The sequence below is a fragment of the Gasterosteus aculeatus genome, chromosome 17, assembly GCF_964276395.1.
Source record: "Gasterosteus aculeatus chromosome 17, fGasAcu3.hap1.1, whole genome shotgun sequence".
NCBI lineage: Eukaryota > Metazoa > Chordata > Actinopteri > Perciformes > Gasterosteidae > Gasterosteus > Gasterosteus aculeatus.
This window is the reverse complement of record NC_135705.1, coordinates 11804135-11822214: the sequence shown is the minus strand read 5'-3', so window position 1 is coordinate 11822214 and position 18080 is coordinate 11804135. Positions and strand designations below refer to the sequence as shown.

Genomic DNA, 18080 nt, shown 5'->3' with positions numbered 1-18080 from the left:
GGAATCATTGTATAAAACTAGGAAAGGTTAAAGGTCCATCCATCTTCTGAAATAATTAATTTTCATAGTTGAACGGAACTTCTTATTTTGTTCACAACATGAAAAGAAGCGATGCACTAGTCTTAACATGTACACCCCCCCCCCCCCCCCCCCCTCCACAGCATGTCACTGTGTACACACACTTAAAACGTGACGTGAAAAAATGTGTATGATGGAGACTTCCCAGCTGAGGCGGTTAGACATCTCGTAGTTCTTTGAAGTGACATTGCCATCTTATTTCACGAGCGCAGAGCAGTTTGACTTGCTGCAGGCAAGACGTCCTTACAAACCACTCGGCAAGAAACCCACATTGAATCAAATGGAAAGCCATTTCGTAGTCACTACTACATGTACAAAAGTTGCTTATCTTTCATGTTTTGGAAAATCGATTTTTACAGTCATGTGCAGCTCAAGGAGCCTGTTGTGGTTATTGTGGTTGCGTTTCTTTTTTTTGTCTCTGCTGGCCTTTTTTTTGCTGATTTGAAAGAAAAGTGCTTTTCTGAAACTATTTTTTCCTTATGAATACACACAATGACAAACTATGAAAATGTTGCCTATCCACCTATTGAAATATTTTTTCCCACTAGAGAATCATATTTCCTTCTTTCATTTTTCATCTTTGGCCGAAGTGTCTGTTTCTTTCTCGCTATGCATTTGAACAAATATGCATACTTATTTTCAGAAATTGGGTATTGTGTTGAGGGAGGGTTAAAAGATGATATAAAGAACAAGAAGGCTTTTTTTCTACGTTACATTTTCATTCATAAAAAATGCTTGGAATCTCCTAGTATTTTTGTAAAGGTCCCGTCAATGGTTTCTGGAGTATTTCAAAGTAGGCTTAAGTTGATTTGTGATATCTTAAGTGTTCGGAACAAATATTTCGTAGATATGTCCTTTTTGACCACTTTTTGCATCCTTCCTTTGCTTCTCACCCTAACACAAAACCAGTGCTCCGCACAAACAAACCAAGTCATTACGAACAGCCAGATGTGATCTATACCGGCATGTTAACACAACAATCTCAAATGCTGCGTTATGTGTCTCAATCAACACCTTAAGTGTTTGAAGGAGTGAACACAACATCATTAACGTAATCCACCCTTAAAGAAATGCTATTAACAATGTCTGAATAAAACCACGCTCTTGCAGACAACTTAATGAATGATATTTTTGCAGGAATGATACTATTCAGATCATCCCACGTTGACGAAGCAAGCGACTGAAAATGTCATTAGAGTAGTTTCAATGCAGAGGCCTGAGTCAAGTCAGGAATCTTGTGTGACTGCGCAGTCTGAGAAATGCATACACACATTCAAATGTTTTTAAACGGGCATGTTTTTGTGGCTAAAAGATACTAAAAGATGCTAAAAGATCTAAATGGACAGTTCATGTATTACACCCTCTCTAAAAAAACTGAAAAAGCACAAGAAATAAATACATGCAGGGCTGCTATTTCACCCTGTCTGCTACTTCTGTCTTAGGATGTATCTGACTAATGAGTGATGGCTTTTGCACGTGTGTGCGTGTGCATGCATGTCTGCGTTTGTGCGCCGTCAGGGTGAGACTGGCTAGTTACAGTTTCGGTAAGTCAAGATGCAGCAGTGCTGCTGCTGGTAAGTGATGTATATGGGTCACGTTTGAGGTTAGTGAATCCTCTTTTTGAGGTTACGCTCAAGTTGTTCCCCAGATATAGCGTGCAGAACCGCAGGGTGTGATGTTTCAGTGTTTTACTAATTACCCATTTCTAATAAACGCTAACGGCGGTATCTTGTCAAATAGTCTTTTATTCATCGGCATCAACACATTAGTCATAAATACAAAAATACATATTATACACAATACAAATAAATATCACAGCTTCCCAAGCAACACAGTTTTTGATTGTTGCTTCATGTGTAGGACTCAATGTGGTCTTAAAACAGAAACTTGTCCTCAGGACAAAAACGGGGGTCTCAGAATAACAAAGACATTAAATCCAGCAAAAAACAAAACTCTTACTAGTGAAAACAATGGATTGAATGAAAAAGAGTGCAGGAGTCCAATGCTGTCTTTTCTGTTGCCTTGCGATGATGAGGGTGATATTTTGATGGGGGTCAGCAGGTCTTCAAACAGTGGCCAATGGGTTTCTGTGCCTTTGAGAGGCCAGATAAGTCTCAATATAGTTAAGCAGCAGATCGATCTCCCCCATGGCCTTGTATGGACCTTTACTCTCCATCTGCAGAAAAACATATAGTTCTATTTTCATAATTGTCGAAATACAGGAATGCACATATGATTTTTTTTAAAGAACCCAAACACTTTCACAATTAAACATGACACTCACTTGGTTGTAAGTAGAGTTTAAATTGTTGATGTCAAACGGTTTAATGCAGGAGAAGTACTTTCTCTAAAGGGAAACAATAGAAAGATGATGTTATGAACATTCGACATTTCCTGAATTTGACTTCCACCCACTACAGGCCCAGAACACGTATTTAATGGGTAGCGTGCCACCACGTCCCTTTCCGTTTTGTAAGAACTCGATGATGCGCAGTTCTGCAAGCCGCTGCAGTTTAAGAATCGCTGACTAATGAATAATTAAGACCCGCAATGCTTCCCCATTTGGTCACCAGCCATATTGGACTTTTGGGGACGTAGTCCAAACCAGGAAGGTGGTTTTTGATGGTGCGTCTGCGGTGCACACGGACTATACGTTTGTGACAACTAACAGTTAAGTAATCACGTATTGTTTCATCTTCCTTCTATGGATTGCCCGACTTTGTGTGGAAATTAAAGCAAACACATGCACATCATCATGTAACATGTACGCAGCCTACACAGCACTAACAGAAAATCACTCTTATATGTACGTCAAGTGTGCTGCATTTCTCGGACACTTCCTCTCGCGCAACCTCCTGTTGCAGTGACACGTGTGACGGACACTCACGCAGGTGAAGACATCTCTCTTGAGCCCGTCGAAGATGCGCTGAATGGACTCCATGTGCGGCTGTAGGTCCCTGGTGTCCTCGGTCACTCCGGCCATGGCTGTCGGTAGAACCGAGGTCAGATAGAAGTCCAGGATGCTGTCCACGGTGTGGCACGCGAACGGGCTCTAAAGGAGGGAGGAGAGCGCCACCCCGGTTATGTGGTGTCCTGCAGCACAATGCGTGTCTCTGTCCTGTTGGTTTCTTAAAGACTCTCTTTTTCTGGTTAAAACCTAAGAAGCATTTTTTGGGGTGGGGGAGTGTTCAAACGGCAGCCTACTTTAAAGGAGTCCTCCACGCTCTGGTCCAGCAGGGCTGTGTCCAAGTCATCGTTTGCCTCCTGTCAACAACAAAGGGTCGGGGACACAGTCAGCAGCAGCAGAGGCAAAAGGCAAGCAGACACATGTGAGAACGTGCAGCATCACCCGGAGACTGACACGACCACACGGGGGATCAAACGCAAATGATGCTGCGCTAACTCTCAAGGTACTTTCCGAGTCGGTGTTGTGCTTTTACTCACAAAGAAATCTCTGATCCGCGAATAGTCCTGTCTGAGCTTCTTCAGCCTGACAGGGAAGCCCTCCACGAAACGACAGCACTGGTTGTTACACACGGGACTGCACCGGGCACTGCCGAGGAGGAACGAGAGCACCAGGGCGCACAGGAGGAGGGAGCGGGGGGTCATGCTGGGTCTTGTGGAGGCAGAGAGTGGGCCCTCGGGACGGAAGATGCTGCCGGCTCAACTGGACGTAGGTGCAGTTTTCTGTTTCCTTTTTTTGCGTAAAGCGATCTTTTCTTGGTAGGATCTTCCCGAAGAGCCCAGAAGAGAGGTGCACAAATCGGTCTCATCTCTTGCCTTAATTTATAGCAAAATTGGCACTGATGACGAGGAGGGATGACGGGAATACGACGAGGGGGTGGGGGGGGGGGGGGGGGGTGGGGGGTTGTTGGGGTTCTTAGAATATTTCACAATGGGGATACTCCTCCCTATGTCATTAGGAACCCGAAAGAATGAGAGACCGCAGACATGAGCAATTTGTGCTGTCAAATAACGACCGAAACTTTAATCATATTAAATTACACATTGTTTTCAGTTTACTATTATTACAAAACTCTCATAATTATACAAATATGTTAATATTCATCAATTGTAGATGCGAAATAGATCCTTGAATGCAAATATTAATTACATTATATTCACAGTAACATAGGAAATAGTGGTCGGAAAGGATATTAAGTTTTGGTTAATTTTTTGATGACATTATGGTTTCCCTGTGTATGTCAGATAAGACTGATGTCAGTTAAGCCATGTTACATGTCATCTTTGCTCTTTAAGTCTTGGTATTCTTTCTCTTTGGTAGGGTTTCATATATGTATCAATGTATGTTTGTATGTATTTATACATACACACTTATAAAAGGAGAAGTGTTTGGGGACTCTTGCAGGTTCTTTTTCTGCAGTACTTCTTCTCTATTTTGGAATGCCTATTTATTCTTGACATACGTCTTTTTGCATAACCGGATTACACTTTGTGAAACAATTTATGTTGGGCAATGTTGGTATTCTAAAAACTGTTCTAGGAAAATCTGGTGTTTATCAATTAGCCTGACGTCAATCATTGGGGTTAATTTAAGCCAGCTAATTGATCGACTTAGTTGAACCACATGCGAGGAGCAGGCCCTGCATTGGCCATGAAAGTCCTTGAAGAAAAAACATTTGAGCAATACCAAAATAAAAACGATTAACTGCCAATCACAGTCTGAGGAAATGCTAACTGTTGTTTAAGTGGCTAATAACAAGATTGGGAGCATTACTACTGCCCCTCAACAACTCTCAACATGACTACAGCGGTTTAAAGATAACTGAGCCAACAAGAAACTCTAATTTTTCCTTAATTAAACTAGAAATCTACTAAAATAAAACTAAAATGTATTATTGAATGGGAGGCTAATTGTGTAGCATTTTACTGGTATGGATGGAAGGTACTATATAAATGGTTTTAGTAAGTACAAACAAAACAGGAAAAAGATCGTTGGATTGTGAGACGTAAAGTTACACCAGACCAGCAAACTTAGTTATTGAACTTGTACAAATAAATGACGTGAGAAAAATGTAATATTCACGTTGAAATAATATTAGTCAGCAGTAAAACAATTTATGGGAAATCCCTCTGACTTGCGCCCTGACTGTGTGTGTGTGTGTGTGTGTGTGTGTGTGTGTGTGTGTGTGCATCTCTGTAGCAGTGTGATTTCACGACTGGTCGCAGCCGCATTTCAAACGTTTTATACTGGTATTACACTTGCGGCATTGTTTATGTGCATGGGAGAGTGTTTATGAGTCGGTTATTAAGTCATATCGTTGTTGAAGTGCAAATTTCTGTACGTTTTCGTCTTCCTTCCACACAACTCAGATGTGAACTCAACTGCTGATGAAACCAGTTTCACCCACAATCCCTCGGGTCTCAGGCCTATTGATGACTATATGATTTGTGTAGTATGACGTATTATCAGTCCTCACCATCATGAGATATCTATCGGTAACTACTTGTTTCCTAGTTTCACAAAAGTTGTCAGTAATAAAAAAAAAAGCAAACCACATATTTTAGCAAAGTCTCTGCAGCGCTGAAATTATTTTTATTTTCATTATTACCACTTAGACAAAAAAAAGTAAACGTTCAAATAAATGAGTGGATCTCAAAGTAATAATTTGATGACATTTTTAATCATCCTGTGAGTTGGAAAATGTGTTTGATCCATTGGAGGCTTCAAAATCTGCCAATTAATGCTCTAACCAGATAAAAAAAGTCAGCAATATTTCTTGCCTTGCTTATTCTGATTAAACCATTTCCTTCAGCTATGTTAACAGTGTCCTAGAAATGGAGGCGAAGCTGAATCAGTCCTATCATATTGTCACTGTACTGAACACAGAGAAAAAGGCAGCAGAACAATGTGTGCTTGTGGTGAAGGTGTCTCTTTGTTCTCTTTTGTTTCTGATTTTGTCACTATCCGGTCCTATACAATCTCCTGTCAGCAATACTGCAGCACATAACCTGAAACCCGACTGCTTATATCATATACAGTTGATTCAGTCCCCTGGTGGAACATGTATCACAGTGGAACACACACTCCATATGAGATACTATATCAACAAAGATGTAATGCTATTAGTTGTTATTGCACTTTGCAGAACAGATATTCCCCATGATGCACTATTGTTCTCACCTTTTCTCCACCGTTTGCGTCACATCTTCATTTGTGTGTGCATATTGAATGCCTGTACAGTGAACTTGTGCCTTTAGAGGAAATCCATCTGTCTTTACAAATAGATACACCACATTTGTCTTTCACATTCACACATGTTGTTGTCTGTTTGACTGCCAATGTGTACTTATGTGTGTGTGTTGCATTGAATTCTTCAGAGGTCCGTGTCTGTTACTGTTTATATGAAACAGTTATTGTTATGCAATCGTACTTCACAGGACATGGGTGCTTCTGTTTCAGAGTTGTCTTAATAAGGCTAAAAAAAAGAGAAATGTGTATGACGTGACCAGGGGGACAACACCCTGTTCAACCAGTCAGAAATGAGTGACCAATATAGGCCGCTCCGGCATTTGCTTGAACTCTTTAGTCACTTAAACTTCCTCTCAGTTCATCCGTCATGGAGAATGTGAGCTGCCCTAAGGCTGGTAAATCATTTAAATATGTACCAGTGAGATAACAAAACACAACCTTCTCGTTTCGTTTAAGCAATGTATGTTAAATATATCAAATGTTGTAACCCGAAACTAAACACAGTGAAACTGTCCTTCTGCTGAACCAGCATCTTTTTGAAAAGAGATGAAACTTCAAAATTCCCAAAGTACACAAAGTTCAGTTTGACGCGATCTTATCAGAAATGTACAATTAAATCAGCCTTAGCTTTCCATTTCAATCAGTGATTAATACAGTCCAGTGTGATGCTCCCAAACATACGATACCAAATTTTCCATACTTTATTCATGAGCGTTCGGGGTGGAAGTGCGTAGGCACATGCCCATTTGCATCTGTACCTGTCAGGGTGTTAACCGCACTAATGTAAGCGCCGGTCACGATGACGGCTCTCATTTTCCCATGGTGTTAGAACATCTGCCTGCTGAATTTGTGAAAGTAAAAAGATAACACTTCAAGGCAATTGAAAGGATCATTCGCAGTTTCATTGATTTGTGTTCCTGATCAATGGCTCATTTGTCTGCTGATGCTCAGAGGGGAAGCAAGAAAGCACAAGGTGGCTGTGGGAGGTGTGCAAAGAAGTGCACACATGAGTTCTAACCCTCGTGGACAATCATCATTCAGCTGCTGCTGCTGCTGCTGATGATGTTGGCTGGTTTACATCTGCACACGTGTGTTGGATAAAATACATGGTCTTTACGAAAAATCACTGGAAGAGGTAACCGTTAATAATGCAAAGAATGTATTTTGTGATGCCACATTTGTAGATCTGTCCAAGGTTTCTACCACTGTTGAGGATAATATATGATGTGTGGTGTCCAGACTGTTGCTGATGATGGTTTCAAATCACTTGATTTGAAACCAAATCAAGTTGTGTCACACAAGGATCGCCAAATGGCTAAAGATCCTATGATGAGTTCAAAGCCCTTCAAACCAACTCCGGAGAGGAGACGGAAGACTGTTTTCCCACACTACCTTACAACTGGGATGAACTGTACAACTCATTGAAGTTAGAGACTTTTTTTTCATATGGATGACCATTTTAATTTGTGTATCTGTGTGTGTGTAATGACTTTGTGATTGACCTTCTTGGTGTGACATTATACACACCCGGTATTTTGTTCAGCCAACTACCTAACTATTTGATTAACTACATGAAGTACATCAAATACCTTTGCTGTTAAACAGTGGAAATTAAAGTTAAAACTAATAATGCAATAGTGCAACAAAATAGGAGAATTAAAGGGGGACTTTTGAAAATTAGATCTCTGTCATCTTAAGCTGTTTTAGTAAATAAACTAATATCAGATCACCATGTTGATATATTTTGTCTTACTGAAACATGGTTGTTGAATGGGGAATATTTGAGCTTAAATGAAGCGGCGACTCCGAGTCATGTTAATACTCATATTCCCCGAGGCACAGGCAGAGGGAGGGGAGTGGCGGCTATTTATGACTCCTGCCTTTTAATAAACTTTAAACCTAAGGTGGATTATAACTCATTTGAAAGCATGGTTTTCAGTCTTTCGCAACCAACCTGGAAAATAATCCAGCCGGTTCTCTTTGTAATAGTGTACAGGGCCCCAGGTCCTTATTCAGAATTTCTTTCTGAATTTTCACAGTTCTTAACGAGTTTGGTCCTTAAAATGGGCACAGTAATTATTTGGGGTGATTTTAACATTTATGTGGATGTCGACAACGACAGCCTTGGTATTGCATTTCTTTTATTGTTAGATTCAATTGGTTTCTGTCATAGTGTAAATAAACCAACTCACTGTTTTAACCACACTCTCGACTTGGTTCTTGTGTATGGGATTGGGATTGAACATTTAACAATTTTTCCACAGAACCCTCTCCTGTCGGACCATTGTCTGATAACCTTTGAATTTCTACTACCGGAATCTCCTCCTCCTGCCAAGGGCTTCTACAGTCAACGCTTATCAGATACCGCTGTAACCTCATTTAAAGAAGCCATTCCTTCTGCTCTAAGTTCAGTGCCCTGTCTCAAGATACCAGAAGACTCCTGTCAGAAATTCAGTTCATCCCAGATCGATCATTTGTCGATGCTGCTACAGGCTCTTCCAGAGTGGCGCTGGACGCTAGTGCTCCTCTGGAAAGAAGAAAAGCGACAAGAAGGAAGTTTGCTCCTTGGTATAACCCTCAAACACTGAACCTAAAGCAAACTGTGCCGAAACTTGAACGATTATGGCGTTCCACCAAATCAGAAGGATCTAGGTTAGTTTGGCAAGACAGCCTTAAAACATATAAGAAGGCTCTCCGTAACTCCAGGTTTCTCTTCAGCACTGTAGCCAGACTGACAGAGAGTCACAGCTCTGTCGAGCCGTGGATTCCTTTGGACCTCACTAGTAACGACTTCATGAACTTCTTCAACGATAAGATTCTGACTATCAAAGAGAAAATTCATCGTCTCCTGCCCTCAACCAGTGCCGACGTGTCCTCAGATGTAGGAACCTTGGATGCAGCAGTGGGCCCTGATGCCTGTTTGGATGCCTTCTCTTCCATCAACCTTGATCAACTGACTTCTTTAATTCTAAATCTTCTACTACTCCGACTAAGCTGCTCAAGGAAGTTTTTCCTTTAGTTAGCATGTCTTTATTATATTATGAATCTGTCTTTGTTGACAGGACATGTAACACAGTCCTTCAAGGTAGCTGTAATTAAACCTCTTCTTAAGAAACCTACTCTTGCTCCAGAGGTGTTGGCTAACTACAGACCTATCTCTAATCTTCCCTTCCTCTCTAAGATCCTTGAGAAATCCGTCGCAAATCAAATCAATCAATGTGACTTTCTACAAAACAATGCTTTGTTCGAGGATGTCAAGTCAGGATTTCGAGTGCATCATAGCACAGAAACAGCACTGGTGAAAATTACCAATGATCATCTACTTGCATCGGACCAAGGACTCATCTCTTTTCTTGTCTTGCTGGACCTCAGTGCCGCATTTGATACCATAGACCATTGTATCCTGTTGCAGAGACTAGAACATTTGATTGGTATCAGGAGCAAAAGGAACTGCGCTCAGCTGGTTTAAATCCTACATATCGGATCGATCCCGGTTTGTGCTTGTAAACGGTGAATCCTCGAAGACCACCAATGTTGGTCACGGTGTCCCACAAGGTGCTGTACTTGGACCGATTTTATTTACCCTCTATATGCTTCCTTTGGGCGATCTTATCAGGAAACACCGCATAAACTTCCATTGTTATGCAGACGATCAAACCAGAAGAGACCGACCATCTAGTTAGACTTCAAGAACGTCTTGGAGACATCAAAACTTGGATGACCGGCAACTTCCTGATGCTAAACTCAGAAAAAACAGAAGTTATCTTGATAGACCCAGAGCGCCTTCGAAGCCAGCTGTCGCGTGATACAGTTTTTATGGATGGAATTGCTCTGGTACCCAGCACAGTCGAAGAAGACTGCCGAAGACTTCAAAGACTGCCTTTTTTTGATCTACGTAATATATCAAAAATCAGGAACTTCCTGTCTCAAAGGGATGCAGAAAAATTAGTTCATGCGTTTGTTACTTAGACTGGATTACTGTAATTCTTTGTTATCAGGCTGCTCTTTTAAATCTCTTAAGCCTCTCCAGTTGATTCAGAATGCTGCAGCATGTGTATTATCAAGAACTAAGAAAAGGGACCATATTACTCCTGTATTAACTTCTCTGCACTGGCTCCCTGTTAAATCAAGAATAGAATTTAAGGTACTTACAAGGCACTTGCTGGTGGTCTTATCTTAAAGAGCTTGTAACACCGTATTGCCCTAAAAGGCAGCTGCGCTACATAGATGCTGGGTTACTTGTTGTTCCTAAGGTTTTAAAAAGTAGGATGGGAGCCAGAGCCTTTAGTTATCAAACTCCACTTTTGTGGAACCAGCTTCCACTTTCAGTCCGGTGGGCAGATTCGGTCAGCTCTTTTACGGTAAAGCTTAAAACTTTCCTCTTTGATTTTGCTCCCGGGAGTTTTTTTCTTTTGTGCTTTCTCGCCTAGCAGGTCTCTGTAGATCGTAGTTCCTTCTGGACCCTGCTCCTGACACCTGCCGTAGCCTTGCTGACACCTGCTGCTGCCATCATCATCATTATTATTTTAAATATTAATCATATTACTTATGATATTACTTAAAACAAACATTACCCTCTACTAAAGTCTTTGTGATTTCCCTCCCCACAGGCTTCTGTGGATGGTGGCTCTATCTGATAGTGGTTGTCCCTGCAGTGGTCCTGCTGTGTGCCTGGCTTACTACTCACAATTACTTCATTCATCATTTCTGTCATAGGAATTGCATGTATTATATATTGTTCATTCTGTACAAATGGCATCCATTGTAGTCTGTCCATCCCGGGAGAGGGATCCCTCCTCTGACGTTCTCCCTAAGGTTTCTTCCCTTTTTTCCCTGTGCCGATGTGTGGGTTTCGGGACAGAGGATGTTCTGTATGTGTACAGACTGTAAAGCCCTCTGAGGCAAATTTGCGATTTTGGGCTATACAAAATAAAATGAATTGAATTGAAATTCAGTACTTGCTATGTCAAATACATAGACATTGCACAATGACACTGGATAAAATTCATTTGGGAATATTAACTGCAGGCCCTATGTGGTGCGTCTTTAATTGGAAAAATACATTGGGCGCCAGACAGGAAAATAATCAAGTTATTCACTGTCAGATTCATAAATTCATCCTCCGAACAAGGCGCAATAATTTACCCGACCAGCTGGGTACCCCCGCTGCAAAAGGGAACCTAAATAAAATACTAAACAAATACAATCAAGGAAGCCCATCCAATCAGGGAAAAATGTCTATATTCAAAGTAAAACATATCATCCCAATCAAACCATAAAGCAATTAAAAAATAAACATGTTTATATTGGACTATACTGCCACCTTCATATTTATTTATCAGTAAATGTTTGTGCCTAGTTTTTGTGTTCTTTTTTGTTGTCCTTAAGGTCTTTTTTCATATCTCTGTTGTTTGTTTGTATATTTATGTATGACAGAGCATAAAGAAAGAAAGCAGAAAGTCTTGGTGAGGAGTCACGATATTGTTACTTTTGGGTTCAAAAGGAATGCGTGGCCGGTGTGTGTTGGGTTGCGTGGGGTGTGGTTGTCAGTGCGTGTTGGATGATCCGGAGCAGTCGGGAGGGGACTTATCTGTCCTGATCGACGATGGCAAGGAAGCCCACCGTAGTCAAGGGCGGCCCAAAGGTCTCTCCAGCCGGTTCCCTTACACTGGCTGTGTCGAGCAGTTCCTTTTATTTATCACTGTTGTAGCGCACCCGTGGTCCAGAAACCAGAGATCTCCTAAGTTTTCATTTGTCCTTTTTCCTCTCACTCCTCTCTCAACTCTGCCATGCAGCCTCTGTCAGTTGATTGCTTTTCCCACTACAGGTGTTTCCAATCTCTAGCCTTCCTTTTTTATTTAGATCAGGTGGGAAGTCTACAGACTTTGGTCTGCTACACATATGATGTGTCTGAATTTCCGTCTGATGATATGTTTTTATAATAGAAACATTATTTTAGTATTTGAGCCAGATTTGATTTGTCATTTTAGAATGTGATTTTATTTACTATCTAAAAAAACTACATTGAAAATAAAAAACATGTCATTGAATTAAAACATTATCAAAGACTTCTGGGAAACTCCTCAGAAAAACTATTAATAAAATGTATTAATAAATTCTCTGTGTAATAAATTGACACTTTGGACCCACAAAAAAAATCCCAAATGATGTTCTGACTAAATTTGCTCTATCTTTTGTAATATAATTAAGTTATAACTAAATTAAATGCTATCAGCAAAAATGTTTGTGAATGAAACACCAAATTACCATAATTGACCATAAATGCTTAAAACCAAGTAGATCATCATTGCGCAGGGGAAATGAAATGCTCCGGAATTAAACTGCTTAGCACCCTCTGCAGTCTACCGTGAGAATGTTGAGATTATTGAAAACATACAACTTGATTGTTCCCTGTGCTCCCATCCACAGGGACAGTGCTGCCGGAGCTGGATACATTTTGCACCCTTTCCTCACCCATTGTCTTCTACATGGATCTTTATGTGATATCTGGATAACCTGTTATCACATGTAATGACATAAGGTTGAAAAATTAAATGGAACTATATTAGCAGTGGTAGAATGTGAATTGGCCTATATGAACTGTACTTGTACTGTAAATGAGATCCAAATCTTTCGGCTGCAACATTAAGGAGTTGAGCACAAAATGAATGAATAATTACAATCCCATGATATGATATATCATGTTCTGAATGTATGATGTGTACTTTAGCTACTTTTCATTTTGATGCCATTACAATAGTACTGTATGCTACTGAGTAGGGCACAGCTTAAGAAACACTACAGTCCGCACACAGATAGAAATTGCAATAGTGAAACGACATGATTCATTAAAGTATCCTTTGTTTTGTTGCATCTCCATCCTCAAGAAATGGCGGGAGAAAAAGCTGGATAATCACTCATTTTTTAGAGAAGAAGAATTAGTGACACACAGTCATACTGCTTTTAGTCATTGGTTAAATGTGGCTAAAAATGTTTTATGATAAAATAAGTATGTGTATTCCAAAGTTATTTTAGGGGGTGTGATGTTGTGCAGTAGAATGGGCATGTGGTGTAGTTGATTGACCCTCTGCAAAGCACCCTTTCATGTATCTCTTCTCCAAGGCCATCAGACATCCAGGCGACCTGAAATCGGACTAAGTATCTTTTTCTTTAAACCAAGCTAGTCTGATAAATTTGTTGTTGATTCTAGTGTCTTAAGTTAATTTGATTGCTGATTTGCTTTAGTTCTTGCCGTTTTACTGCCAGTTCTCTCTGTTTGAGGTTATCTTGGCTCCTAGCTATTGTTAACGCTCTCGTGACCAGTCGCACCGAGGAGCAGCTCCGCTCATTTTGTCCACTTTCACCTCTGGCAACGGCAATCGCTTAACGAAACAAAGAGCAGGAGCTCCTGGATACTTACAAAACCAGTGGGATTATATTTTCTTTTAGATAAAACAGGCATTTTTCAATATTTTTACGACTTCCTCAACACTACGCGAAGAGGCCTACCAAACAAGATAAGCCTGAGCCTGTGCTACAGTGCTAAAGGTAATTAGCAGAAGATGCCTCCCTTCTCTACGGAAGATTACCACAAACTCGTACAGAAGATTTTACTGCTGGAAACAAAAGTTAATCGGTTAGAAGTAAATGTAGAAGTAAATGGACCATGTGGGAACAACACCACTCTAGCAATGACTCAAAACAGTGGACAAGAGCATGCTAGAACCCAGCTAACTAGCAATGATGGAACTATGAAGAAACTGGAGGACTCTGTACAGGGTAATAAATCTACCAGTGATAATCCTCCCTGGACCACACTTGGTGCAAAGCCAAAGAGAAGACCAGACAAGGGAGAACGGATAACTGGCAGGACCCAGCGGCCCGATATCTGTGATCTGGCCGACTGGCCTGCGTTACCATCCAGGCATAACGCCTCCTCAACCCCCGTGCTTTGTAGAACAAAGCAGCGGACAACTGAGAAGAGGGGAACTACCAAGAAACATCCCCAGCAAACAGGTGTAAAACTACAAAAAAGGTTTTCTCCACTGTTGCAGGACCATGGATCCCCCTCTAAATTTCTGGATAACCCTCCACCACCACGCAGCAGGGTAAGACCTGCTAACTTAAAGCCACAGAGAAAGCTAACGACAGGGCCTGAAAATCTGATTGTGGGTGATTTTTCTGTAAAAGATATGAAAAGTAGTAACGACACCAAAGTACTCTGCTTTCCGAAGGATATAGTGTCTGACAATTCTGCACATTGGCTCTAATGACATTGAAAAACAACAATCAGAAAAGTTGAAAGAGCACTTCGATAATCTCCTAGAAACAGTCAGCTCTGTGAATGCTGAGGTGTTTATCAGTGGTCCTCTGCCCCCGACCGGGAGAGGAGCTGAGAGATTCAGTAGATTGTTTTGGCTCAACAAATGGCTCTTAACTGCATGTGCAGTTCATTCAATGCATTCTATCAACAATTTTAGCTTTTTCTGGGACTGCAGGCATCTTTTTAAGACACATGGACTTTGCCTGAATAAGATGGGAGCAAAGGTTTTCATTACCAACATGTTTTACATCATGCGTCATCCATCTGTCCCCACTGCCAAAGACACGAGACAAGAAGAGGAGGCCACAAAGAAGGAAGAGAAAACACAGCTTATCAGAAACGTCGAAGGAGGACCGCCATTGCCATCCCCCTCTAACCCTCCTTCCATTACGTGTGAGGATCCCTCTCCCACCCCCCCAGAGCCCCCATCCAGGTCCACGTCTCCCTCTTTCTCCCTCCCTTCAGTAAACCTTTCTCCCCCCTCCTCCCCCTTGGAGTTCCAAGAGTTACCCCCACTTACCCCCCGCCCTACTCCTATTTTTACTCTCTTAGATCGACCTCAGCGCCCTCCCCCCCAGCGTCCACCTGCACCAGCTCATCTCAGCAGTGACGCCATCTTACGCCGATCTGCCCCCCCACCTCTACGAAGACGTGCTCCACCTCCACCTCCACAAATCCATCCCAGCTGTGACGCTGCTCACCCCCCCCCCTTAGGCCCACCCCCTCCTCCTCCTCCTCCTGACAGCAGCCCTGAATATTACTGAGATAGAAAAGGGTTCAGCAGTAGACCGCATTATCAGCTGGACCCAAGGTCGCCTACGTCAAAACATGGCACCTTCTGCATTCCTGTTGGGACCACCAAGAGAGTGAACATTGCGAAACTTAGACACACTGCTAATCTAACAAATCTCATTCCTATTCTCTCCAGCTCAAAGTCAACCCCAAAGCCTGTGAATAACACCATCAGGATGGCTCTGCTTAATGTTAGGTCTCTTAATAACAAATCGTTTTTAGTCAATGATTTTATTACCACTTCTAAACTTGATTTTATGTTTTTAACTGAAACATGGCTAGAACAAAATAACAGTGCAAGCATCCTGATTGAGGCAGCACCCGCCAACTCTAACTTTATTGATGTATGTAGATCTGGAAAAAGAGGTGGAGGGGTTGCTGCTATATTTAAAAATATATTTCAGGGGAAACAGATGTCACTTAGTGATTTTCCATCATTCGAATATCTTTGTGTTGTATTGAAAGGTTCTCCCAGAGTTCTCCTGTTAATTATTTACAGGCCACCTAAATATTCTGCACATTTTTTCGATGATTTTACCGAATTATTGTCTAGCATCTCTACCGACTTTGACTGTCTAGTTATAACTGGTGACTTTAATTTTCATACTGACGATTTGAATGACAAGGGTGCAAAAAAACTTTTGACTATTTTAGACACATTTGAACTGTCTCAACATGTGAAAGAGGCTACTCATTGTAAGGGACACACCCTGGACCTGATTATCACAAAAGGTCTCATTGTTTCAGATGTTTTTGTGACTGATCCCTCATTGTCTGACCACTTCTGTGTTTTCTTTAATATTTCTTTCATTCCTGACACACAATCAAAATCAAATACTGTCAAAAAACGGTACATCAATGAACATACTAATGTACTTTTTAAAAATGTCATCTCCTCGTTACTACCTCTAATCCCATGTCATGCTGATAATCTTGTAAACAACTTTAATTCCAAAATTTTGAATGTTATAGATGACATTGCACCTGTTACGGTTAAAACCAGTTCTAGTAAGCAAAAGGCACCCTGGAGAAAAGCTGCTGTTGTAACAGCCCAGAGAAGAGAGTGCAGGAAGGCTGAACGAATCTGGCGGAATACAAAACTTCATATTCACCATGACATCTATAAAGAGCGCCTCCGGGCCTACAATTTAGACTTAAAAAGTGCTAGGGAAACATTCTTCTCCAACAACACTACAACAACACTAATAAGGCAAAAACCCTATTTGAAACTGTTGACGGACTGACCAACCCCCCAACAAAAATACCACCTGAACTCCATTCCACACAGAAATGCAATGAGTTTGCGTTCTTTTATACTGATAAAATTGAAGGCATCAGACGCGCCATTAATATCTCAAACAAAAATGTTGGATCACCACCCTATTTAGGCAAAAGTAACACAGCAATGATGACAAGCTTTAATGCCATAGACTCTCAAACTCTAGTGGAAACGGTGACAAATTTAAAACCATCCACCTGCTGTCTTGATGCTCTACCTACCAACTTCTTTAAGAATGTTTTTGACTGCCTAGCAACAGACGTATTGCAAATAGTTAATAACTCTATTCAGACAGGCCATTTCCCAAAAGCTTTCAAAACTGCAGTTATTAAACCACTCTTAAAAAAGCGGAGCCTAGATGCCTCTATTATCAACAACTACAGACCAATTTCAAATCTACCTTTCATAAGTAAAATAATTGAGAAAGTTGTCCTACAACAACTTAATCACTTCCTGGCTTCAACTGGCTGCCACGACAATTTCCAGTCAGGATTTTGACCTCTTACATAGCACTGAGACGGCCCTTATTAAAGTTGTAAATGACATCCGTCTTAACACAGACTCTGGCAAAACTTCAATATTAATGCTATTAGACCTCAGTGCTGCATTTGATACTGTCGACCACTCAATACTTTTGGACAGGTTGGAAAACTGGGTGGGGCTCTCAGGCACAGTCTTAAGCTGGTTCAGGTCATATATACAAGACAGGAACTATTTTGTTTCCATTGGTGACTTCGTATCAGAAACAGACGTAACGTGTGGAGTCCCCCAAGGTTCGATCTTAGGGCCGACTTTATTCAACATCTACATGCTCCCACTAGGACAAATCATGCAAAAAAAAAAAATTGATCACCATTGCTACGCTGATGACAACCAAATCTATGTAGCGCTATCACCAAACGACTATCGCTATTTCCTTCAACTAAATGAAGACAAAACTGAGATCATTGTATTTAGTGCTAAAAAAGAAAGGTTTAAAGTAACCCAACACCTTCACTCTCTGTCCCTGAAAACATCAAATAAAGCCAGAAATCTGGGGGTTATTATGGATTCAGATTTACACTTGGAGAGTCACATCAAATCAGTAACAAAATCGGCCTACTACCACCTCAAAAATGTAGCACGACTTAGAGGGCTCATGTCAGCTCAAGACTTAGAAACACTTGTACATGCCTTTATAACTAGTAGGCTAGACTATTGTAATGGTCTCCTTGCAGGTCTTCCAAAACAAACTGTCAGGCAGCTCCAGCTTGTTCAGAACGCTGCTGCTAGAGTTCTAACAAAGACCAAAAAATGTGAGCACATTACACCAATTCTTAAATCCTTACATTGGCTCCCAGTATGTCAGAGAATTCATTTCAAAATCCTACTGCTCACATATAAATCACTACATG

At 41.0% G+C, this 18080-nt stretch overlaps 1 protein-coding gene across 1 annotated transcript; it reads right to left on the bottom strand.

Annotated features, from left to right (window-relative positions):
- Positions 1-1803: 1803 nt before the first annotated feature.
- Positions 1804-3930, bottom strand: il10 (interleukin 10). The gene is made up of 5 exons (XM_040203900.2): positions 3523-3930; positions 3283-3342; positions 2966-3130; positions 2363-2425; positions 1804-2254 (listed from the first exon to the last, which is right to left on the bottom strand). The coding sequence occupies exons 1-5, from the start codon at positions 3685-3687 to the stop codon at positions 2144-2146; spliced, it is 564 nt and encodes a 187-aa protein (XP_040059834.1). The 5' UTR covers positions 3688-3930; the 3' UTR covers positions 1804-2143.
- Between the last annotated feature and the right edge of the window lie 14150 nt (positions 3931-18080).

Excerpts from the sequence above, each read along its gene's own strand:
- il10 (XM_040203900.2), bottom strand. The coding sequence starts at position 3,687 with ATGACCCCCCGCTCCCTCCTCCTGTGCGCCCTGGTGCTCTCGTTCCTC. Across the intron at positions 3,343-3,522 it reads CGCGGATCAGAGATTTCTTT|GAGGCAAACGATGACTTGGA; the intron begins GTGAGTAAAAGC and ends TGTTGTTGACAG. Across the intron at positions 2,255-2,362 it reads TAAACTCTACTTACAACCAA|ATGGAGAGTAAAGGTCCATA; the intron begins GTGAGTGTCATG and ends GTTTTTCTGCAG.